The sequence below is a fragment of the Cucurbita moschata genome, unplaced genomic scaffold (assembly GCF_002738365.1).
Source record: "Cucurbita moschata cultivar Rifu unplaced genomic scaffold, Cmos_1.0 Cmo_Scf00002, whole genome shotgun sequence".
Lineage (NCBI taxonomy): Eukaryota > Viridiplantae > Streptophyta > Magnoliopsida > Cucurbitales > Cucurbitaceae > Cucurbita > Cucurbita moschata.
This window is the reverse complement of record NW_019268518.1, coordinates 5851309-5875115: the sequence shown is the minus strand read 5'-3', so window position 1 is coordinate 5875115 and position 23807 is coordinate 5851309. Positions and strand designations below refer to the sequence as shown.

The 23807-nt window shown below is 32.8% G+C and overlaps 7 protein-coding genes and 4 non-coding genes across 23 annotated transcripts; 1 reads left to right on the top strand and 10 right to left on the bottom strand.

The window, feature by feature from the left end:
- Nucleotides 1-102: 102 nt before the first annotated feature.
- On the top strand, nt 103-2339 carry LOC111461346 (transcription initiation factor TFIID subunit 7). 4 transcript variants are annotated; one of them, XM_023104844.1, is made up of 6 exons: nt 103-355; nt 550-692; nt 904-1037; nt 1129-1248; nt 1463-1532; nt 1955-2339. In XM_023104844.1, the coding sequence occupies exons 2-6, from the start codon at nt 578-580 to the stop codon at nt 2119-2121; spliced, it is 606 nt and encodes a 201-aa protein (XP_022960612.1). In that variant the 5' UTR covers nt 103-355; nt 550-577; the 3' UTR covers nt 2122-2339. The 4 variants fall into 4 exon arrangements, with proteins under 4 accessions (XP_022960612.1, XP_022960633.1, XP_022960625.1 ...); XM_023104865.1 differs by having other exon boundaries at nt 114-355; nt 553-692; XM_023104857.1 differs by having other exon boundaries at nt 114-436; nt 553-692.
- A 90-nt stretch (nt 2340-2429) lies between these two features.
- On the bottom strand, nt 2430-4775 carry LOC111461289. 3 transcript variants are annotated; one of them, XM_023104795.1, is made up of 8 exons: nt 4524-4775; nt 4332-4448; nt 3542-4260; nt 3363-3462; nt 3221-3280; nt 3065-3148; nt 2873-2977; nt 2430-2788 (listed from the first exon to the last, which is right to left on the bottom strand). In XM_023104795.1, exons 1-8 carry the CDS (start codon nt 4770-4772, stop codon nt 2480-2482), a joined length of 1743 nt encoding a protein of 580 aa, XP_022960563.1. In that variant the 5' UTR covers nt 4773-4775; the 3' UTR covers nt 2430-2479. The 3 variants fall into 3 exon arrangements, with proteins under 3 accessions (XP_022960563.1, XP_022960565.1, XP_022960572.1); XM_023104797.1 differs by having other exon boundaries at nt 3542-4254; XM_023104804.1 differs by having other exon boundaries at nt 2494-2783.
- A 223-nt stretch (nt 4776-4998) lies between these two features.
- TRNAK-UUU lies at nt 4999-5070 on the bottom strand. The gene has a single exon. It is a non-coding gene; the product is annotated as a tRNA-Lys (tRNA).
- Nucleotides 5071-6620: 1550 nt separating this feature from the next.
- LOC111429849 (16 kDa phloem protein 1) lies at nt 6621-7660 on the bottom strand. The gene is made up of 5 exons (XM_023065896.1): nt 7533-7660; nt 7374-7439; nt 7152-7290; nt 6913-7048; nt 6621-6814 (listed from the first exon to the last, which is right to left on the bottom strand). Exons 1-5 carry the CDS (start codon nt 7600-7602, stop codon nt 6773-6775), a joined length of 453 nt encoding a protein of 150 aa, XP_022921664.1. The 5' UTR covers nt 7603-7660; the 3' UTR covers nt 6621-6772.
- LOC111429857 (16 kDa phloem protein 2-like) lies at nt 6846-12568 on the bottom strand. Of its 2 annotated transcripts, none has more exons than XM_023065910.1 (5): nt 12413-12568; nt 12254-12319; nt 12033-12171; nt 11776-11933; nt 6846-6873 (listed from the first exon to the last, which is right to left on the bottom strand). In XM_023065910.1, the coding sequence occupies exons 1-4, from the start codon at nt 12480-12482 to the stop codon at nt 11780-11782; spliced, it is 429 nt and encodes a 142-aa protein (XP_022921678.1). In that variant the 5' UTR covers nt 12483-12568; the 3' UTR covers nt 6846-6873; nt 11776-11779. The 2 variants fall into 2 exon arrangements, with proteins under 2 accessions (XP_022921678.1, XP_022921688.1); XM_023065920.1 differs by lacking the exon at nt 6846-6873 and adding an exon at nt 11532-11719 and having other exon boundaries at nt 11798-11933.
- TRNAK-UUU lies at nt 9294-9365 on the bottom strand. The gene has a single exon. It is a non-coding gene; the product is annotated as a tRNA-Lys (tRNA).
- A 1236-nt stretch (nt 12569-13804) lies between the features above and the next one.
- Nucleotides 13805-13876, bottom strand: TRNAK-UUU. The gene has a single exon. It is a non-coding gene; the product is annotated as a tRNA-Lys (tRNA).
- Nucleotides 13877-15560: 1684 nt separating this feature from the next.
- Nucleotides 15561-16565, bottom strand: LOC111429867 (16 kDa phloem protein 2). The gene is made up of 5 exons (XM_023065932.1): nt 16440-16565; nt 16281-16346; nt 16060-16198; nt 15830-15965; nt 15561-15751 (listed from the first exon to the last, which is right to left on the bottom strand). The coding sequence occupies exons 1-5, from the start codon at nt 16507-16509 to the stop codon at nt 15746-15748; spliced, it is 417 nt and encodes a 138-aa protein (XP_022921700.1). The 5' UTR covers nt 16510-16565; the 3' UTR covers nt 15561-15745.
- Nucleotides 16566-17612: 1047 nt separating this feature from the next.
- On the bottom strand, nt 17613-17684 carry TRNAK-UUU. Its single transcript has one exon. It is a non-coding gene; the product is annotated as a tRNA-Lys (tRNA).
- An 805-nt stretch (nt 17685-18489) lies between these two features.
- On the bottom strand, nt 18490-19512 carry LOC111456145 (16 kDa phloem protein 1-like). Of its 4 annotated transcripts, none has more exons than XM_023097948.1 (4): nt 19398-19512; nt 19212-19274; nt 18922-19053; nt 18490-18808 (listed from the first exon to the last, which is right to left on the bottom strand). In XM_023097948.1, the coding sequence occupies exons 1-4, from the start codon at nt 19466-19468 to the stop codon at nt 18664-18666; spliced, it is 411 nt and encodes a 136-aa protein (XP_022953716.1). In that variant the 5' UTR covers nt 19469-19512; the 3' UTR covers nt 18490-18663. The 4 variants fall into 4 exon arrangements, with proteins under 4 accessions (XP_022953716.1, XP_022953702.1, XP_022953694.1 ...); XM_023097934.1 differs by having other exon boundaries at nt 18922-19060; nt 19213-19274; XM_023097926.1 differs by having other exon boundaries at nt 18922-19060; nt 19213-19278; nt 19402-19508.
- An 883-nt stretch (nt 19513-20395) lies between these two features.
- On the bottom strand, nt 20396-23183 carry LOC111429916 (receptor-like cytoplasmic kinase 176). 4 transcript variants are annotated; one of them, XM_023066018.1, is made up of 6 exons: nt 22789-23170; nt 22212-22534; nt 21980-22115; nt 21762-21904; nt 21559-21682; nt 20396-21091 (listed from the first exon to the last, which is right to left on the bottom strand). In XM_023066018.1, exons 1-6 carry the CDS (start codon nt 22838-22840, stop codon nt 20658-20660), a joined length of 1212 nt encoding a protein of 403 aa, XP_022921786.1. In that variant the 5' UTR covers nt 22841-23170; the 3' UTR covers nt 20396-20657. The 4 variants fall into 4 exon arrangements, with proteins under 4 accessions (XP_022921786.1, XP_022921770.1, XP_022921778.1 ...); XM_023066002.1 differs by having other exon boundaries at nt 21762-22115; nt 22789-23183; XM_023066010.1 differs by lacking the exon at nt 22789-23170 and having other exon boundaries at nt 22212-22767.
- Nucleotides 23184-23807: the final 624 nt, after the last annotated feature.

Sequence of the window (23807 nt, the reverse complement as noted above, 5' to 3'; positions counted from 1 at the left end):
AAAAAAAAAATCCTAAATTAAAGATTAAAATGATAATAAAGCAATTAATGGTAAATTATCTACAAGGAAGGAAAGAAAAAAAAAAAAAAAAAAAAGGTATTTTTCAGTTTATTAAAATGGTTTAAATAAGATGGAATTTTCTGGATTTTCAGTATCTCTCGACTCTTTCCCCCGCGCTATCGGTACCCCTCGATTTCTCTCTTTCACAGCTATCCCCTCGATTTCTCCCTCGCCGGCGGCAACCGTCAATCGTGGGGGACGGCTTTTGTATCCTTGATTTGGTACAAGGGCTGTTAAAAGCTCATAGCACAGGATACAAAAAACCTGACACCAACACACCCTTCAAGAATACAAGGTAATCCAAGATTATGTTTTCAAGAATTGAACCAATTTTCGTTTGGAAGCCCAATTCTTTCCAGATTTGATAACCCAAAAGGCACTATTTCTAGAACCCTATTTCTTTTTCATTGCCGAATGATGATTTTGTTTATCAACCTTACAAAGAATAAAAATGGTTTTCGTTTACGATGGTTGATCTTCTTTGTGCAGCAGTTTTATTGATTTTGACTCTGAATTCATGGAGGAGCAATTTGTACTGAGGGTTCCACCTTCTGTTGCTGAACGAATTGAACGTCTACTGAATGAAAATGCTTCTTCATCTGAAGATCCTTCATTGGATTTGTCTTTCTCTGGTAAAAGAAACTTATGCAGGCATCTTCTGGTTCAATCTCCCTGTTCTGTGCTTTTTTCATTACATTTGCTCTGATGTTAGATGAATAGATTAACCTCTAGACTTTTGGACTGATTGGCTTTGGAAATAGATCAAACTGTGCAGTATGGTTTTATCTTAATTTTGAGGGTTGGCCTAATTGCCTATTTATGGCCTCTTAAATTGTCACACAGAGGATGGGAGAAGTGGCACTTTTGCCATTGGTGACGACCATTTTCCAGCATCACTTCTGGATCTCCCTTGTGTAGTGGAATCATATAAAACATACGATGATACTGTGCTAATCAAAGCTGCAGACATTGCCCAGGTAAAATTGTATCAAAATCTTTAGTCTATACATTTCAGGTGATATGATCTGGCTGTTTCTTAGATTTTATGGGATGCTATCATTTTAACAGATGATTATGGTCAGAGATCCAGGCGACCCTGCGCCAGATTCAACCGAGTATAGACATGGTCTGACCCCTCCTATGAGGGATGCTCGAAAACGTAGATTTCGAAGAGAGCCGGATTTAAATGTATGCCATTCTTATCCGTCTTACTATTAGCTTGATAGTAAACTGGTGTACGACATGATAATCCATTTAGATTCCTACTTGTACAAGGAGTAGGTAGTTGAGGACAAATTATTGGACAGTGACATATCTTTTGTTCTTCACATCAAAATTTGTTGCATTTAGAAAGTGCCTTTTGATTGTTACATACTCATTCTTTCTCTCTTCTTTTTGGCAGCCTGAGCTTGTACGACGTGTGGAGAAAGATTTACTAAACATCATGGCAGGAGGAACTACCGAAAATGCAGATATCCTTGATAATTTATGTGTTTGAAACTCATTACCATATTAGTTTATGAAACATGTACACATCCGGTAAGCCTAAGTCCATCACTAGCAGATATTGTCATTTTTGGGCTTCCTCTCAAGATTTTAAAACGTGTATGCTAGGGAGAGGTTTCCACACCCTTATAAAGAATGTTTCAATCCACCCCCTTCGGGGTCTAGCGTCTTCGCTGGCGCTCGTTCCCTTCTCCAATTGATATAGGTCCTTCCCCCCCTCCCCCCTCCCAAATCCACCCCTCTTTAGGGTCTAGTGTCCTTGCTGGCACATCGTCTCATTCCCTTCTCCAATTAATATAGGTGCCTTTTTCTCCTCATCTTCTGACATAAAGTTATGATCTTATGCTACAATTTTAACTTTAGAGGTTCCTTAACTGAGCATTCTCACATGTTGGAGTGGCTGAACATCAAGATGATAGACACGAGAATTCTCATCATGCAAGTGCAAAGCCTGCATCCACCCCTGCAGCGAAGCCTGATGTGATGGAAACTGAGACAACTGTTGGGGAGCCTGAAAGGAGCGACTCTGATGACTCTGATCATTCAATTGATTAGGTATATTATTATATGCTGTTCAGACCCAACTGTTTGCATCTCTGATGAAAGTTGTATCAACCTGGTTGTATATGAAAAGACATGGAGACTGGTTGTCTGTACCCCAACTCTTTAGTGATTACAAGTTCATTTATTGTCCCTAGCGTCTAGGAACAGAACACTGGATGATTTCTTTGGTGCATAATTGTAAGAACGATTTGAATAGAGTTTTATCTAATGTGGAAATGCTTTGAACACAATGGGTAAGGGATGATCATTTGTTTGACATAACAGAAATGAAGATTACATATGGCTGTTAAGCCTTTCCTGAGAGAATGAATAGCAAATTCCCCTCACTTGCATCTGCATACTACTTAGATTAGATGGGCAGCAAGTAACGAAACTCGGATTCATAAGGTTGAATTTCCACCATTTTATGGATGGGAGATTTAGTTTCGCCGTTTAAACACTCCATTATCGTCCTCTTCAAGCTTGCAGAGCGAGGAAGTTGGCTATAAATCCACTCCAACAGTGATTCCATGTCGTCTGCAAAATCTTTCATGTGCCATTGAAGAAGCTTCGGCACCATTATCTTCTTCTTGCTCGTCATCCCCACCGACGCTTCCAGATACTCGACTTTTGCCATCCCCAACTCGTTCACCACTTCCTCTGGTGTATACACCCTTAACTTCATAAAGTTTCAACAGTCCGTCAATTTCTTTCAAAGATTCATTGATGCTCATAAAATATGCAGAAAAAGTAAGATACTTACTGCAGGAGAAGACCAACTGCCCCTGCAGAGAGCAAATGTCACATTTGGTTCTGGATATCCTAAGCCATAGGCATGTCGAAGCAACATTTCCTTCTCATCCACAGGCTTCAAAGGGAACAACATATGCAATGAACCATCGTCATGTACTGATAGTAGTTTTGAAATATAAACTACAAGACAGGTAGCGCTTACATATTTCGTTTCATTTTGATGCCGAAGAATGAAATGTTCAATAGCCAGAGCATTGAGAACTACCCCCCCAACGTTAAGAGCAGCCTGCAGGACGGAAAAATCACATAAAGCTTCAGAGTTGTTTTGGTATTTAGGACTTGGGACATTGGCATATACCTTGTTCATCAAAGCCAAGAGTTTATCAGTTGTCGATGGCAGCCCATGTTCAAGAAATGCCTGAAATTTTGGTGATTACAGTCAGTATATTCAAATAGGATCATAGCTGCAATTCATCTGTGTCTTACATGTCTTACAGTACATGCATTATAGAGGAGTTATAAATGTTTATCCAGAATGCCAACTTCTGTTTGTACGTCAAAAAGGTCAACTCCACATTGCTCAGCTTATGAATAAGAATCCTGCAAAGATCAGGAAGCAAAAGAACAATTTGAAGTTTCAACGCTATGTGGCAATCTGGTTAAACAGGCTGCTACTCACCTCAACTTTCTGATTGACGTCGAGCACTCGGGCAGTCTACCGATGTCGAAAGACGTTCTCGTAATGTGGATGAAGTTCTTATAAGGGCCAAAGTTCCTCACACCGCCTTCTGAGTCGAGCAGTAGTATACTATAAGGATTGGGATTGGACGAGGTATAATCAAAAGACAAAGTGAGCTGAGGCGCTTTGCAACTGAAGCTGGTTTTTGCAATACAGCGCTTTGAGCTGATGCAGGAAAGGCCATGTTTTGGTATATTGGGTGAAGTTTTGCTGCTGTATGAAGGCTGATTTAGATCAACATAAATGCCAATGAGACACTTAATCAACTGTTCTGAAAGCTCATTTGGTGTTTCACTGCAAGTTTCTTTCTCTAATTGGCTCTGCTTTCGGCTTCTCGTTGCATTCTTCCTTGGTGGAAGACACTGGATGTCAGAAGCAGCACTTGAAGAGAATCTCCTCTCACTCAGCATTATATCTTTTCTAAGTTCATCATAATGGTGGGATCTGGATCGCTGGCCAGTAAGAACAGAGCTGTTATTAATTTGAGGTCCATTCAAGAGCAGGTTGTGCTGCCAAAGGCATCTAAGCCTCTGCTGAATTTCCCACTCCTTATTCTGTTCCCTCTCTTTGTACAAGTTCAACTTCAGCTCTTCAACCTTTCTTTCTAGCCTTTCAATCTCTCTCTCCACAACTCCCAATTCTTCCATGAGCACCTGCATCTACAAAGAACAGAGAATCAAGAAATCCCTTATGCATTACTATTGCTTAAACCAATGCAAAATGGATGTACCTGAGGTGGTAAAGAAGAGGAAACATGGGGATGGGACAGGAAAGGGCCGTGAAGAGCCCAATGCAGAGCCTTATTGAGCTGTTGTTCACCATGCAATTGTTCCTCTAACTTCACAACCTGAAGAAAAACCAGATTAGTGTGTGCTTGTGATTGAAAAGAGAGAGGGAGGGATGGAGAAAGAAAGAATCTCACTTCACCCTGAAGGTCAAGTCTGCGCTGATGAGGTGCGGTTGGGTCCATTAGAAAGTCTTCAAATTTCATGGTTTTTGAGATTGAGAGGAACATATAGAAGAAGATGGCAGAAAGTTGAAGAGGGTTGTATTCAAAATGCGAGAAAGGGAGAGGGGTGTGATCGTGGGTGGCATTAAGGATGAAATGGGGGAAGAGTTGACTAAAGATTTGAGCTTTAAAGAGAATTTTGAAAGGAAATGAGAGATGCATGAGATTGTTCTTTTGTTTGTGGATGGAAATGGACGGTTGAGATTGGAATTCTCATGAGATTCTTGATGGTGTTCTTGGAAGAAATAAGAATGTGGATTTCATTAATATGAGAGGTGTGGGAGGTGAATTAAATGAATGAGTGAATGAATACAGACACAACACAAAGCTTTCTCTTCTAAAAATTTGACAGAAAAAAAAAAAGGTGAATGTAAGAAAACACAATAAACGCCGTCTGTGGGGATCGAACCCACGACCACGTGGTTAAAAGCCACGCGCTCTACCACTGAGCTAAGACGGCTTTGTTACTTATATACAATCGATAACTTATATAATAAATTCTTAGAGATTCCTCTATAATTTTTTAGTTTGATAAATATTCAATTTTTTATTTAATTTTATGCTTTTTTTTTTTTGTTATTTTCTTTTACGAAAAATAATAAATAAAAATTTAAGTCAAATTTTGAATATTAAAAAATTATTTTTATTTTATTTTTTAAATTTGTAAGTACAATAGTGTTTTTTAAATGAATAATGTTCGAGTCAAATTTAATAAAGTATAATATTCCATTTTCATTTTTGTTATCGTTGATCTAAAATGAAAAGATAAATAAATATCGCTCTTTAATTTATATTCTTTTCTTATATTATCTTAAATACTCATATACATGTGAAGTAAAATTATAAAATTCTAAATATATATTTTAATTTTAAGATTATTTTGTGTTTTATTTATTTTATGTTAATTCTATTACTTCATCCATAAACTATGTCAATTATCATTAAAAAAAATACTTTCAAATTTTTAATTTTAACTATTGATATTATACATCTTGAAATTTTTTTTTTCGAATTTAATTCTTAAAACTACAAAAGTTTAAAGTCGATACTTTGACAGAAGAATTTATGACCCAAAGTTACTTTTATAAATATATATATATAATATTATAGTTTATCCTAAAAAGATTTACAATTTTAATTTATTATTTAAAATATAAAATTTTAACCAACTCAGACAATATTGGGCAAAAATCCTAAGAAATTAAAAAAAAAAATATATATTCAACCAAATATAAAATTTGGATATTATCAAAGTAAGGTGATATGATATATACCAATCCAAATAAGAATACAACGTGTCCATTTCCATGTGGTAGCTACGGTCATGTACACCTTTTTTGCTACTCGTAACTCTAATTGTGGGACCTAGGTCGATCACTCATTTCTACTCTGTAGATACATGCAATATCTCCTCTTCAATTATATTGGAATAGATAAGAAACTATTCGTCTGGTGGATGTCCGTGAACAAAATAGGTATAATGTGTACTATATTATTATGATATTTGTATATGTGCATTATCAAAAACTAATAAGCAGTTGTAATGGCCATCATCATTTTTATTAAGCCTTCGAACTGTTCCACATCTTCCATTGTTAGAGATTTAATTATCTACCATTTTTTCTGCTTTTATAATTTAAAATTAATAAATACACCCAAATTTATTATGCTCAACTATATAAACTATAACCGTTTCAACATTTGTTAATACTAAATTTGTAAATATGAATAAATTATCCATTAAAATGACTTATAGTTGAAGTAAATAGAATTTTTATCATTAAAAGATATATTCGTATGAATATTCTATACAAATAAATAAAAAGTGGTGAGGATCATACTCATAACATTTAACTAGAAATAAATAGGCGTTATAGTAAAAATAAGAAAATTGTTACTCGTAACGTTGTATATGGAGTCACAAACCCACGACGACATAGTTAGAGCGATATATTTTATAATTGAGTAAAATCAGGTTGATGTTATAATATTATAAATTGAATTAGAGAATTATTTAAAAAGATAGTCTTTATTTTATGTTAATTCATAGTAGTTTGACATTTAGAATTTGAATAACATACCAAAAGAGGTAGAAATTCAAATTGGTTTAAAGCAACAAGTTTGCATACATTTCCGGAATGGGTTTGAAGAAGCCAAGCCACTTAGTTTTCCCATGGGTAACATCCTGCACATCCCCCGCCGCCCTGTTTCACCATTTAATCAAACCAAATAAGCATAACCTTATACACAAGTGTTCATGTCATTTTGAGTTCACATTCAAACACTGAACACGCTCCATTACCTGCAGCTTGAACGACACTCCAACTTCAATTTCTCCCTTGAAGTGGATTTTGTGTGCTAAGACATGGTACATTCTAGGCCGTATCTCCGACCATCCTTTTCGAACTCCTTCAGCTAATAAATCCTTGACATCTATTCTGCAATCATCATTTAATTCTATGGTTTGTAAACCTTGAATGTGGTGGTGATAGTAATAGTAGTAATAGTAGTAGTTATGTAAGAGAACATCAATGGTCTTACTTGACATCGCCAATGTAATCATCACCATCTATAACGTCATGGTCCATGACCTTGAATAAGATATGGAAGTCACCGCCGCTCCCAGGGTACTCTGCTAGGAATTTAAATTTCTCATCCCATAATGGATCTGGTCCTGCATCTGCGCCATTTAAAACCACACGAATAAGAATGATATTAATTTATAAAATTTTAGAGTTCGGAAAGAAAAAAGAAGAGACTAACTTTTAGCAACTTTGCTCATGCGTTCTTGGCCCTTGTAGTTGATCTCAACATAAGGGTCAATTGGTTCTGCGAAATGGGGAGAAAATGGAATAGGTTAATAAGTGAGTAAGAGCATGGGCAGAGCATGAAAGCAAGTAGGAACCGCAGATTGGAGCTTACTATTAAGCGGATCATGGGCTTGAAGTCCTTTACCACTAATCAAATGGACCTCCAACATACCCATCGCCATCGCTTTGCCTCTGTCTGTCAACCTTGAAGATGAAGTTGAAGGAATACAATGGTGCAGTGGCTTTTATATATATATATATTTAAAAGGATAATACCAGATCAAATTTAATAAAGTATATATAATATTCGATTCTGTCGTAAAATACAAAACAAAAAATATCACTTTAATTCTTATTCTTTTTTAGTATTATCCTAAGCATGTGTATTAATTTTAAATTATTAAAGGTATGTTTTAGTTCTAATATCATTTTTTTTTAAATCATAAATATTTTCAATTTATGCCTATAACTTAGTAGATGATTGTACGTCAATTATTATTAATAAATTAGGATCACTTTAATCTTTTTTAATTAATTTTAAATATTTTTTAATTAATTTTAAATATTTTTTAATTAATTTTAAGTTTTTATATTTATATATATTTTGATTTTATTTTTATATGTATATTTTTGTTTTAGAATCTGGTTCTTCCAATCACAAAGTATCAACCATCATTTATAAAAGATGATTGACCGAGAATTTACGACTGAAAATTACTTGTGACAAAAAAACTTGACCTATTGATAATGTTATATAATAAATAAATAAAAAAAAATCATTTAAAAAAAAGTCATAAAATTAAAAGAATATATGCAGTCAAATATAAAATTTAAATATCCATACCAATCAAAGTAACTAGCATGAGATACGATAAATAATGAATTAATTTCATTTTGATTTTTTTGTAAAAAGGAACAGTTTTATTGAGGCCAATTAGAAAAAGATTACAAGATATTTAGAAAAAATAATAGTTTTTTTGAACGGGGATAGAAGATTTTTTACCATGTGCACCACCTTGTGATCTTAATTTATTTATAAAATATGTAGACAATACGTTCATATAATTATTGGACTTGACCGTACTAGATTATGGATGATTTTTTAACAATAATGTCACCACCCACCCTCATTCTTTGTACTTGTGATCGGATATTCAAAAGCTATATAGTCATATGTTCCCATTACCCTAGTAGAAACATAGCTTGTTAGAAATTACGACCTCCACAATGATATGATATTGTCCACTTTGACCATAAGTTTTTATGTTTTTGCTCTTGGTTTCCTCAAAAGACCCCATACCAATGAAGACGTATTTCTTATTTATAAACTCATGATCATTCCCTTGTTGAGCTCTTGGAGATGTATTCCTTACCTATAAACCCATGATCAAACTCATGATCATTCCCTTATTGAGCTCTGGGAGATGTATTCCTTACCTATAAACCCACAATCAAATTCATGATCATTCCTTTGAGCTTTTGAGATGTATTCCTTACCTATAAACTCATAATCATTTTCGCTCAGATTTCATGCAATTCCTAATTATAAACACATGACATTACCTTATTAAACTCTTGTTCTCCATGTAATTCCGTAATTTTAGGCACAACAAACAACCATTTTACTATTTAGATATTAAAAGCCAACCAAATTTATAAACCCAACTGGATTTATAAACCCAACTCATAATCATTCTTTTATTGGTAACTTTAGGCAGAACGAACAAAGAACCAATTTTACTATTTTAGATATTAAAAGCCAACCAGATTAATATTGAAAAACAAAACAACAAAACGCCGTCTGTGGGGATCGAACCCACGACCACGTGGTTAAAAGCCACGCAGATTAATATTGAAAAACAAAACAACAAAACGCCGTCTGTGGGGATCGAACCCACGACCACGTGGTTAAAAGCCACGCGCTCTACCACTGAGCTAAGACGGCCTTGACGTTATAACATATACTGAAACCATATAAAACATATATCTATGGTTGAGGGATATTTTTGACCCAACCCTCTATTTTCACTTTCACGTTATGTTGTTAAAAAGAAAAAATTAGTTTTAAAAAAAAAAGAATTATTTACCCATCATTTATAATTATTTATATATAATGTACATAAATTATATTAAAAATTGAGAAATAAACACAAATCAATCAATAATTATTAAAAAAAATAATAATAATGAAGAACAACAAACAAAAATTGTAACATGTTAACATAGTACAATATTGTCATAAAACTAAAAACAACTAAATACCGATACTCTTTGGAAACCAGTTAAAGTAAGAAAAATATAAAAATAGATCACAAAATTAAAAATATAATAAAAATGATTAATTTAAAAATACTGTATATAACAAAAATAAAAAAATTAAGTTAGAGAGCCCTCTGCTATTAAAAAATATATATATAATATAATATAATATAATAATGTTACAATAAATAGATAATAAATACATTAAAATTTAGAATGATCCAATAAATTTATTTAAACTAATTTTCAGTAATAATAAAAAAAATTCTCACCAATAAATACTATAATAATTGAAATATTTTGGGCAACATCGATCAAAGTCTATTTAAATTTATTTACGCGGTCCAATAAAAAAAATGATAAGATGGAGAGTAAAAAAAAATTCTTTTATCGCAACACAAGTACAGAAATTTCTATTTAAAAAATTCATTTTATAATTCGTAAGATAAAAGACAAGTTGCTTTAAAATTATTCAAATATATATATATAATAACATTAAATATTATACGCATTTGTTTCCAAATAACCAAAATAACTTGAATGTATGTATAAATTATAATTAATAAACCTGTTCTAAACTATATTGAAGGATTGTTTATTAATTTATTATTTATATCCTAAACATATACCTCATAACTAATGAATCCGTTGTAACTATATTCTTAAATTATAAATTAAAGAATTGTTTATTAATTTATTATTTATTTCAGAGTATAAAAGTATGAATAGTTATATATTAGTTTATTTATAATATGTTTTAAAATAGTATGAAATATTGAAATATTTTTAATATCTATATAAAAATTAAACAAAATAAAAAATAATAATGTATTTGATTGCCGTTAAACCTGTGCATTAGTCTTTAATTAGACCGAACCACCATTCTAATAAATACATTATTATGATTAATTTATTAATATATTTTATATATTTTTATTTGGCTTGGACCAAATCGAAAGTTTTGTTCCATGAACACGAATCGAACTGATTCAGTTTGAGTTTCAAAAAATGAACCCAATTCAATTCGAAATGTTAACCCAACCCAACCTTTATAGTTCGGTTGGGTTGATCTGGATTATCGGTTGAATGTACACCTCTATTATTAAAGACGAGGGAAGTATTAGCTTAAATTATAAAGTTTTCTTATCATTTGAATATGTTGTTTTGGAAACAATAAATTATGGTTATTACATTAATATTTAATTAAATGAATTTAAGAAAGACATAAATAGGAGCGAGTAGAGACTAAAAACTGTTTTTCACAGACTCAAATACAAAGAGAATTTGAATTCCTTCGTTTTTATTTATTTATTTATTTATTAAATGTAGAGAATTTTTTTTTTTTTTTTTTTATTGGTCACTCAAATACAATAGTATAAGTTAATAGATAGACTTATTAAAAACAATTATATAAAAATATTTAAATGGTCCATTACAAAAAATAATATGTTTAAAATTTTGTTGCGATATTTATGAATATAGATGATAAATAAAAAGGTTAATTTGTAATGCTGTTAATAGGGATCAAACCGTCACGTGATCAATCACTAAATGAAAATAAATAGATTTCAATTGTCATGACAAGAGTAATTAGAATTTTGGTCACTAAAAGATCATGAAAGTTGTATTCAAATAAATAAAAAATGTAATTGAAACCACGTGGATGAAAGTTGTACACATAAAATAACATTTAGCCGAATTATAATAAATATTATTTTACATATAAAAGAATTATTACTCATAATGTTGTATATGAGATTTATGAACCCATGACCACATGGTTAGAGCGATATAGTTTGTAACTAAATCGTGTGTTGTCGAGCCAGACAGGTTGGTAAGATTAATTAGAGAATTATTAAAAACATAGTTTTTTATTTTATTCATGTTAATTCATAGTTTAGAATTTGAATAACATACCAAAAGAGGTAGAAATTCAAATTAGTAACAAGTTTGCATACGTTTGGGGAAAGGGTTTGAAGAAGGCAAGCCACGTAGTCTTCGCTTTGCTCCATCCTCCCACTTATTCTTCCTTAATTACCCCTATTTCACCATTAAATCAAACCAAATAAGCTTAACTTTACACACGCTCACATTCAAACACTAAACATGCTCCATTACCTGCCGCTGGAAGGACACTCCAACTTCAATTTCTCCCTTGAAGTAAAGATTGAGTAATAAAACCTGGTACATTCTAGGCGGTATCTTCGACCATCCTTTTCTAACTCCTTCCGCTAATAAATCCTTGATATCTATTCTACAACAGTCATTTAGTTCCATCTTTCGTAAACTTTGAATGTGGTGGTGATAGTAATAATAGTAGTAGTTATGTTTGAGAAAATCACAATGGTCTTACTTGACTTCGCCAATCAAATCATCATCATCTATAGCGTCATGGTCCATGACCTTGAAGAAGATATGGAAGTCACCGCCGCTCCCAGGGTACTCTGCTAGGAATTTAAATTTCTCATCCCATAATGGATCTGGTCCTGCATCTGCGCCATTTAAAACCACACGAATAAGAATGATATTAATTTATAAAATTTTAGAGGTCGGAAAGAAAAAGGAGAGACTAACTTTTAGCAACTTTGCTCATGCGTTCTTGGCCCTTGTAGTTGATCTCAGCATAAGGGTCAATTGGTTCTGCGAAATGGGGAGAAAATGGAATAGGTTAAGAAGTAAGTAAGAGCATAGGCAGAGCATCAAAGCAAGTAGGAACCGCAGATTGGAGCTTACTATTAAGCGGATCATGGGCTTGAAGTCCTTTACCACTAATCAAATGGACCTCCAACATTCCCATCCCCATTGCTTTGCCTCTGTCTGTCAAGCTTGAAGATGAAGTTGAAGGAATACAAAGGTGCAGTGCGTTTATATAGATGACCCGCCACTGCTGCTGCTGCTACTGTCGCACACGCAGCTCCACGACAAAGGTGTCTGCCTGCCTTCTACTAACTTTTTAATTTAGATTTAAAATTTTATCTAATAAATATATTCTTTTTTTTTATCATACATGCATTTAAAAGGACAATACCCGATCAAATTTAATAAAGTATAATATTTGATTCTCTTTTAAAATAGAAAAGAAAAAAATATCACTTTAATTGTTATTCTTTTTTAGTATTATCTTAAACATGTGTATTAATTTTAAATTATTAAATGTATATTTTAATTCGAATTTCATGTTTTTAAAATCATAAATATTTGCAATTTATGCCTACATGATGTATGTCAATTATTATTAAATTAGGATCACTTTAATATTTTTAATTTATTTTAGGTTTGGATGTTTGTATATATTTTGATTTTATTTTTATATGTTTGTTTTTATTTTAGAATCAAATCTGATTCTTCTTGCACAAAATGTCAAAAGTCATTCATAAAATGTGACTTGACCAATAATTTATGACTGAAAATTACTATTTGACAAAAAAAAAAAAAAAAAAAAGCTTCACCTATATCAAATACTAACCCGAATATATTTAGTCAAATATAAAATTTAAATATTTATATCGATCAAAGTAAACCACGGAATATGATATAATAATGAATTAATTTCGTTTGGATTTTTGTCAAAAAAAAAAAAAAAAAAAAACAGTTTTATTGAGGCTAATTAAGAAAAGAGTAGACATGAAGAAAAATAATCCAACACTTTGCTTTGTTTGAATTTGTTAGGGGATAAAAGAGTATCTACCCACGTATTTGTGATTTTTTAATGGTCACGTCACTGTGTAGTCATATGTGCTCATTACCCGAGTAGAAACATAGCTTGTTAGAAATCAAGACCTCCACAATAATATGATATTGTCCACTTGGACTATAAGCTCTCATGTTTTTGCTTTTTGGTTTCTCCAATGAAGATGTATTTCTTATAAACTTGTATTAATTCTCTAAATTAGTTAATGCGGGACTTATTCCCAACGATCTTGAATTACAATTAAAAAAAAATGAAACTTTATTAAGTTTAATGGTGGTATCTTGGATTTTCATTGTATGTCAAACACAAACGTGTAACATAGCGATAGATCATTTATTTGAGTTTAAAGAAATGAAGATTACATAGCGCAATAATATTCTTTATACAGAGTGTCATACAGTTGGTGATGCACTGTTTTTTAATGGTAAAAAAAACGCCGTCTGTGGGGATCGAACCCACGACCACGTGGTTAAAAGCCACGCGCTCTACCACTGAGCTAAGACGGCCTTGATATGACAATTCATACTGAGAGTTATAAAAACAAAGTCTATTATTGGGTTGAGGGATGTTTTTGACCCAACGCTCTATTTTGACTTGATGGTGAGGTGGTTAAAAAAAAAATTATTTATCCATTATTTATAATTATTCATATAAAATTACAGATAAAATATATTTAAAGTTCACAAACAAACACAAACCAATCTATAATTAATAAAAAAATAATAATAAATTTAGTAAAAAAAATAAGCAAAAATGGTAACATATTAACATAGTTCAACATTGTCATAAAATTAAAGACAACGGACCCTTATTGATAGTTCGTTAAATAAAAAATATATAAAAATAGATCATGAAATTAAAAATACAATAAAAATTATTAGTTTAAAAATACTATATATAACAAAACTAATATATATATTATAAATATAACCTTAATGAAGTTAGAGGACCTAAACTATTAGAAAAAAATATATACATCATGCTGTAATAATATTGCAACAAATAATAATAAATACATTAGAATTTAGAATTACTCTAGTTTATAACCGTAAATCTAATTAAACTAATTTTTTTATCTAATTAGTGTCCTTTCCGGTGTTAAAAGAATTTTTATTTCAGGTGTTAAAAGAATTTTTAAAACAATTAATAATTTTTTCACTCATACTACATGTTGATCGAGAAGCTACAGAAAATATTAGAACGATCAAAATATTTTGGACAAACTTTTTGATAAAATTCAGTAATTATATTGGTTTACTTTCCATCCAGTCTGATGATAAAAGTGATAGATGGAAAGTAAAAAGGATTCTTAAAAAAAAAAGTTGGATTTCCAATTCTTATTTACACCCCTATTATTAAGGAGTACGCATCTAGCTTAAATCATAGATGTGTCGGAAACAATAAATTATGGTTCATTACATTAATTTTATTTATTTATTTATTTATTAAATCTGGTAAAAAAAAAACTTTTCTTTATTATTGGTCTATCATCACCGTTAGAAATATATTATTTATGGAATATATCTGAGATATTATATCTTAATATTCTTCCATTTATGATTAGATTTATAGTATATTTCATTTTATTCTAATATTTAATTATTTTATATTTTCCTCATTTGTACTCGCTTGTATCCTATTTAAAGGATATCAATATTAATGATAAGATAGACAATATTTTCATTGAAAGTTAAAAACTATTATATAATTTTTTTTTTTTTTTTTGTGATATTTATTGATATAGACTTCAAATTTTTGGTGATAATTATTTTTAACACATGAATAAAAAAGTTAATTTGCAATGTTGTCAGCAAGGATCAAACCCATACAACTACATGGTTAATGGTTAAAAGTGACATACTCAATATGAATTAAGCCATTCATTAAAAAATTTCATAAATAAATAGAAATGAACGTAATTTCAATAGTCATAATAGGAGTAAATAAAATTTTAGTCACTAAAAGATGGTAGAAATTCAATTCAAATAAATAAAAAATGTAATTGAAACTTCATTGATGAGAATCGTACTCATAACATAACATTTAGCCAAGTTATAATAAATATTATTTTATATATAAGAGAATTGTTACTCGTAATACCGTATATGGGATTCACGAATCCATGACCATATAGTTAAAGTAATATACTATAGAACTGAATTGTGGATTTTGTTAAGATTAATTAGAGAATTATTAAAAACATAGTTTTTTTTATTTTATTTAGGTTAATTCATAGTTTAGAATCTGAATAACATACCAAAAGAGGTAGAAATTCAAATTGGTAACAAGTTTGCATACATTTGGGGAATGGGTTCGAAGAAGGCAAGCCACGTAGTCTTCGCTTTGCTTCCATCCTCCCACTTGTTCTTCCTTAATTACCCCTATTTCACCATTAAATCAAACCAAATAAGCTTAACTTTACACACGCTCACATTCAAACACTAAACATGCTCTATTACCTGCCGCTTGAAGGACACTCCAACTTCAATTTCTCCCTTGAAGTAAAGTTTGTGTGCTATAACCTGGTACATTCTAGGCGGTAACTCCGACCATCCCTTTCTAACTCCTTCCACTAATAAATCCTTGACATCTATTCTGCAATAGTCATTTAGTTCCATCTTTCGTAAACTGTGAATGTGGTGGTGATAGTAATAGTAGTAGTTATGTAAGAGAAGATCAATGGTCTTACGAGACATCGCCAATGTAATCATCACCATCTATAACGTCATGGTCCATGACCTTGAATAAGATAAGGAAGTCACCGCCGCTCCCAGGGTACTCTGCTAGGAATTTAAACTTTTCATTCCATACTGGATCTGGTCCTGCATCTGCGACATTTAAAACCACACGAACAAAAATTATATTAGTTTATAAAATTTTAGAGGCCGGAAAGAAAAAGGAGAGACTAACTTTTAGCAACTTTGCTCATGCGTTCTTGGCCCTTGTAGTTGATCTCAACATAAGGGTCAATTGGTTCTGCGAAATGGGGAGAAAATGGAATAGGTTAATAAGTAAGTAAGAGCATAGGCAGAGCATGAAAGCAAGTAGGAACCGCAGATTGGAGCTTACTATTAAGCGGATCATGGGCTTGAAGTCCTTTACCACTAATCAAGTGGACCTCCAACATACCCATCGCCATCGCTTTGCCTCTGTCTGTCAAGCTTGAAGATGAAGTTGAAGGAATACAATGGTGCAGTGGCTTATATATATATATATTTAAAAGGATAATACCAGATCAAATTTAATAAAGTATATATAATATTCGATTCTCTCTTAAAATAAAAAAGAAAAAATATCACTTTCATTGTTATTCTTTTTTAATATTATCTTAAACATGTGTATTAATTTTAAATTATTAAATGTATGATTTAGTTCTAATATCATTTTACGCTTATGACTAATGATGTATGTCAATTTAATATTTTTAATTAATTTTCAGTTTTGATTTTATTTTTATATGTTTTATTTTTATTTAGAATCGGGTTCTTCCAACCACACAATGTCAAAATCGTTCATAAAACATGACTTGACCAAGAATTTATGACCGATAATTACTTGTGACAACAAAATTTAACCTATATCAACTATACTATTTCACAATGTTATATAAAATAAAATAAAAAAAAACTATTTAAAAAATTCATAGAATTAAAAGAATATATTCAGTCAAATATAAAATTTAAATATTCGTACGCACCAATGGAATAGAATATAATAATGAATTAATTTCATTTTTACAAGATATTTAAAAAAATAATAATACACTTCTTACTCTTTTAGATTTTATCTTCTAATTAAAAATCAAACTTCTACAATGATATAATTGAATTAAGCTTTCATGTTTTTACTTTTGATTTCTCCAATTAAGATGTATTCCTTGCTTACAAGCTTCGTATTAATAGAGATGTTTTTCTTATAAACTCAAGATCATTCCCTAAATAAACTAACGTGGGACTCACTCCCAAAAATCTTGAATTACAATTAAAAAAAAAAACGAAACTTTATTAAGTTTAATGTTGGTGTCTTGGATTTTCGTTTTGGGTGAAACCTGTAACTGAAGCATAAAAGAAATGAAGATTACATGGACCCGAAAACTCAATCTAACCTTCAAAAACAAAACACATCAATAAGAAGCATGCAAAATGGATATACCTGAGGTGGTACAGAAGAAGAAGGCATTGGGGATGGGGGAGAAAAACGGGGCATGAAGAACAACAATATTGATATTGAAAAATGCAAGAGCGCCGTCTGTGGGGATCGAACCCACGACCACGTGGTTAAAAGCCACGCGCTCTACCACTGAGCTAAGACGGCCTTATTGCTGTAAATCAAACAAAAAGGTATATATTCTAATAATAAGAAAACTTAAATTATAGAGTATTCTTGAATTTTGAATATGTTGTTTTGGGAACCATAGATTATGGTTTATTACATTAATATTTAACTGAATGAATTTAAGAAAGGCCACATCAACATAAATATGAGTGAGTAAAGACTAAAATCCAGTTCTCACACGACTCAAATACTAAAAGAATTCGAATTCCTTCATTTTTTTTTAATTTTTTTATTAAATTTAGTGAAACTAATTTTATTATTATTATTATTATTATTATTATTTTATATGTTTGAAAACTAAGTCCATGAATTTCTTTGTTATGAACATTTTATAAAAATGATATATATAATTTGGTTAAAAAATAGTTTTTATTTAATTTTACATAATTTTGTTAAGGATTCCCATGTTTCAATGAGATTAAAAAGAACTACATCATAGAAATTGTAAATATATAAATATAGTTTAAAAAAAACTAAAAACAAGAAATCAAATAAATCAAATTTTATCTTGTTGCTGAATTTAGAATATTCATTGAAATTCTCTATAAATAAATAAAATTGACACAACTTCAATTGTGGTAATAAAGTAATTAGACTTTTTATCACTAAATAAATAAATGTTAATTGAAACGTTGTTGGTGAGGATCAAACTCACATAATTATTTTATGGATCTATGAACCCAAAACCATATAATTAAAATCACATGTTTTACCATGGAATTAAGACGGGTTGATGTTATATTATAATATCTTAAAATTTGAATAACCAAGATGTTCATAAATCAAATTATTAAATACTTAGCTTCTTATTTTACTTAGTTTAGACTATTTTGATTACATTTTATTAATAAAAAAAACAAAACAAAACAAAGTACAATTTGGTTAGAGCAACAAGTTGGATTTGGTGAAGCCAAGCCACTTAGTTCCCACTTTGGTTCAGATTTTGAGCGTTTTTTGATCAATGACCTTCAAGGGTGAAGCTCACTCCAACTTTAATTTCACCATTGTACTTAAGGTTGGCTCCTACAACGCTGTACTTTTGAGGCCATATCTCCGACTTCCCATTTTCAACTCCAAAAGCTAATAAATCCTTGATATATATCCTGCCACAGTCATTTAGTTCCTCGTAAATCAGATCATTCAATTCGAATATGTTGGTGATAGGGTGATAGTCATAGCAATAATAATATGAGTGTTCTTATTACAAGGGTCTTACGTGGCTTGGCCAATGAAATCATCAGCAGAAAAAGTGTCTTTGTCCATGACTTTGAGGATGATCTTGTAATCACCACCGCTCCCAGGGTACTCTGCTTGGAATTTAAACTTCTCATTCCATACCGGACTTTCACTTGCATCTACGCCATTTAAAATCACCCAAATATGCTTCGTTTTAACCATAATGTGGTGTTTTCAAGAATTTTGAGGCCAAATTCTCCAAATAAAAACTGTTCTTCCAAATAATAAATGAAGTAATAATTGATGAGCTTGAAAAAAAAGAGAGACTAACTTTTAGCCACACTGCTCTTTTGTTCTTGGCCCTTATACTGAATCAGAACATAAGGGTCAATTCCACCTACAAAACGAGAGGAAGATGATTAGCTTAATAGCATAATCAAATTAGCTTAATCACAAAGCAAATCAAATGTAGAAAGATTTGAAGAAGACAGAGAAGAATGACAGGTGAGATTATTATTACCCAGGATATCTTTGCCTCGAAATCCTTTTCCATTTACCAAATTGACCTCCAATATTCCAATCGCCATAGCTTTGTTTCTCTCGCTCAAGCTTGGAGGATTATGAAGGTGCGGTGGGGTTATATAGATGAGCAGCCGCTGCCGAGTCGTCAACATCGATGACTCAACCAACCTCGCACACACGGGCCCACGTCAAAGAGCCAACATGGGATGCGTGGGGGCTTGGAACAAAGGAAGACGGTTTCAACTCTTGGCGGCATAATAATAATAATAATTATTATTATTAAAATTTTAAATTTTATTTACCGGTCTTCTAATAAATATTATATACATTTTTTTTTTCGTAATATATATCTTATGTATTTAAAAAGATAACGATCCAATCAAATTTAATAAAAGTATATTATTCGATTCTTGATTTAAAATGAAAAATGACAAATATTATTGTCTAATTTTTATTCTTTTTTAATATTATCTTAAATGAAATATATACTTTAGTTCTAAAATAATTTTCAAAAAATGATAATATTTTATCCAAGAATTAAAAGAATATATTTAACAAATATAAAGTTCAGATATTTGTACGAGTCAAAGTAAGCAGGCATGTGATATGATATATACGGAATTGATTTCATTTTGATTCTTGAGAGAGCTGCAAACACAATCTCGTTGTAAAGTTCTCTACATCTATTCTTTTTATAATCAAATCTGCCCCAAAAGAAGGATATTTGCATCTTTCAGATGCATTTCATTTATTATAATTCTTAAACTCAATCCCAACAAATATCTCGGATGAATTACTACTCCCATTCCCGCAAAAATAAATGAGAAATTTCACTAGGTGGAGGAGATGGGGACGGAAAAGGCTTCTCCATCTCCGCTCTCCCTAGTAGACATGGTAAACTTTCCATAAGAATACAATATATAGCTACGGTACCAATACATGCACAATTTTAGTGCTACACTCAACTCTAAAAAAACACTATATATTTTCAATTTTGTTAAACCAAATGTTTGAAATAAGCGTTTTAAAAGCTTATAATGCCTCATCTTAGTGGAATCAAATCTTATTCTAATCAAGCCAGAACACAAAAACACAAAAGGGATGGATGGGGGAACTGATTCTGGGGACAATTGAGCAAAAGGAAACTGTACAGTGTTTCAGTACACAATGAGTTGGTCATCCAAATACCATCTTTACCTTTCGGGTTCGGTCCAAATGTTAGCCGGTTCACCAGACGTTCTTTCGTCTCGGTTTCTATAGATTTAGTATTGAAGCAGATGGTCTAGGATAAGAAACAGCTTTGTTATTTGTGGTGTCACTGCCTTGACTGGATTTGTCTACGGGCTCGGTTATAGGGCCCCCCTTTGCTCCACTTGTTTCACTGGAATCCTGAAGTTGTTCCAATGCTTTCACCACTGAGTTCATGTTTGGTCTTAACTTGGGTTCGGTTGATATGCATTGAATCGCAAGTTTAGCTGCTTTCAGTGCTCCTGCAGTAGAATATTGGCCTTCGATGCGTGTATCCAGCATTTGGAGAACTCTTCTTTTGCTAGTGAGGTAAGGTTTGGCCCATTCCACAAGACTGTGTTCTCCCGATGGTCGGTTTTTGTCTATAGCTCGTTTCCCTGATAAGATTTCGAGAAGAACAACTCCAAAACTATACACGTCGCTCTTGGCAGTCAGATGACCTTCAAAACAAGAGAATGAATCCAGGCTTGGAAATTTAATAACTAGTAGTCATCTCACAGTCACACGTCATCATGTTTTTTAACATAACAGCACAAGTAGATAGACTTGTTGTAACAGCCCAAGGTCATTGCTATTAGATATTGCCCGTTTTGGCCCGTTACGTATCACTGTCAGTCTCACGATTTTAAAACATGTCTACTAGGAAGAGATCTCCACACCCTTATAAGGAATGTTTCATTCTCCTCCAACCGATATGGGATCTCACAATCCACCCCCCTTGGGGTCCCAACGTCCTCACTAGCACATCGTCTAGTATCTGGCTCTGATACCATTTGTAATAGCCCAAGGCCACCACTGACAGATATTGTCCGCTTTAGTCCATTACGTATCACAGTCAGCCTCACGATTATAAAACGCATCTACTCAAAAGACTGATTTTGAAGAAACAAGGCAAAATGAAAGATACCTGTGATCATATATTCAGGAGCTGCATAGCCATATGTTCCCATTACCCGAGTAGAAACATAGCTTCTATCACCGGTAGGCCCATCCTTAGCTAATCCAAAATCAGAGAGTTTTGCATTATAGTCCTGTCATTTCAAAGTTCATGAGATCAAACACAAATATTTCAGAAACATAGTTTCGAAAAGGTCGAATCGTTTCAGATACCGAATCGAGCAGAATATTCGAGCTTTTGAAGTCCCGATATATTACTTTCGCTTCCTCACTGTGTAGAAAAGCTAGACCTTTAGCAGCACCAAGGGCAACTTTCAATCGGAGGCTCCATGATAGAGGCTGAAAGTGAGCACTCCCTGATGCCCCAAACAAATAAAATGAGAATCTAAGTAAACAAGTAGGTATACAAGTAGAATAAGTGAATAGCTTACTCCTAAATAGATGATTTTCTAAGCTGCCCCGAGGCATAAATTCATAAACAAGAAGTCGATGTTCATCCTCTAAGCAAAATCCAATCAATCTCACAAGATTAGGATGATGCAGCTGTCCTAGGTAGTCAATTTCTGTCTGTAAATTCAGACATCCACAAATCAATCCTACATTACAGATGATTTAAGTATAAACCAAAAGCTATAATTTGGTTAGCAGATGAAGTGAACTAACCAGCCATTCTCTGTGACCCTGAAAGCCTTCCTGGTTGAGCCTTTTTACAGCAATGACCAACCCAGTTCCTGGCTTGGTAGCTGCAAAGGACTGCTCGTCAACCCACCCTTTAAAGACAGAACCAAACCCGCCCTCACCCAGGACACTGTCGGGGCGGAAGTTTCGGGTGGCAGTTTTAAGGTCATTGTAGGTGAAGTTTTTCAAGTTGGAGGACTGCAAGATCTCGCCCTCTGTTCGAGGAGTCCGAGGAGTGGAGACAGATGAGGACTTGCTGATTGAATTGCCCTTATCATTTCCATCTCTTGCAGACTTGAAGCTCAACCCTGTGCAGAAGCCATTATTCAAATCTCTAGTTAGATCTATAAATGATGCCCTCATCAAAGAACACACAATCAACCCAATGCCCACTTTAGTTTTCCATCAGAGAGACATGAAAAGAGAAAAATCCAAATCCGAATCAAACCATTTCAGGAAGTAACCAAATCAAAACCAGAGAGAACCCAGAAATAGAAAACAAAGAACAGCAGAAATTGGAAAACCTAAGTGAAGTAAAAGAAGGAAACAAAAGGATTCAAACCAATGTGAAGAGGGCTCTCGGCTTTAATCCTGGCACTAAGGCAGGACCCCATGAACAGTTAGCTCAAAAGAAGGCCTTCAACTGAGCGGCTGCAGAACAGGGAGAATGGGAATAGGGAAAAAGGGGGGATAGAGAGAAAATGGCGAAATGGGGAGGTAGCGGTAGGCTATCCCGTGAATGGGAAGTGGATTTGTCTTGCAAGTGTGAAAGGTAGAGGGGTTTCCATGACCAAGCTGTCAAGGAATCCCCAATTTGAATGTGTTGGACCAAAAAAGAAACAAATTCAGATGGGGAAAGGAAAGGAAGACAAAGTTTTGGGGCTTTGGGGAGCGGAATTGAAGTAAAATTTGGGAGTATCCGCGTGGTTTAGCTTTGGGTTATGGGGAAATAGCTTTATTATTGGTTCCCATTAAGAAAGGGGGCAAGGAGGCTAAGCTTAAAAGGGTTGACCTGGCTTTGGCCTACACTCACTGACAGTGTCAATCAACAAGTGGGGAGGGAGTTGCAAGTTGGAAGAAGTAGATTCAAAATGGCATTAACTCCCTGAAACTGAGAGCTATTGGGCGAGCTTTGAGTTATCCCTTTTCTCCCTATGGATTTTAGTACGGTTTGTAAGGAACAATATGCTCCTACAATCCTCAAATGGCTAGTTGGGTGAGTTTGTGGCTATCAATACACCGAAAGGATTATGCCCAAAAGAGTTGGCCTAGGCCCATTTGTCAACCTCACATGGGGTTAGCCAAAAGTCGATTAGGGTCGACCAATAGGCGTAAGTGGTCAACCCCTCAATATCTATTTGTCAATTCGGTTCATCCTTTTGAGAGTTTGACCTTGAACAATTTAGCTCCAATCCTTCAAGGGTCATCTTAGTTTGTTCATTCAAGCTGTAAGGTCGACCACGACTTTAACCAATCTCTCACGAGTCAACTGAGAAATCTTAGAGCTAGACCGATCTTAAAAAATGAGGAAGAAGGCCAAAAATTAGCTACTGTTTTGGCATTTGAGGCTCTTGGTGAGCT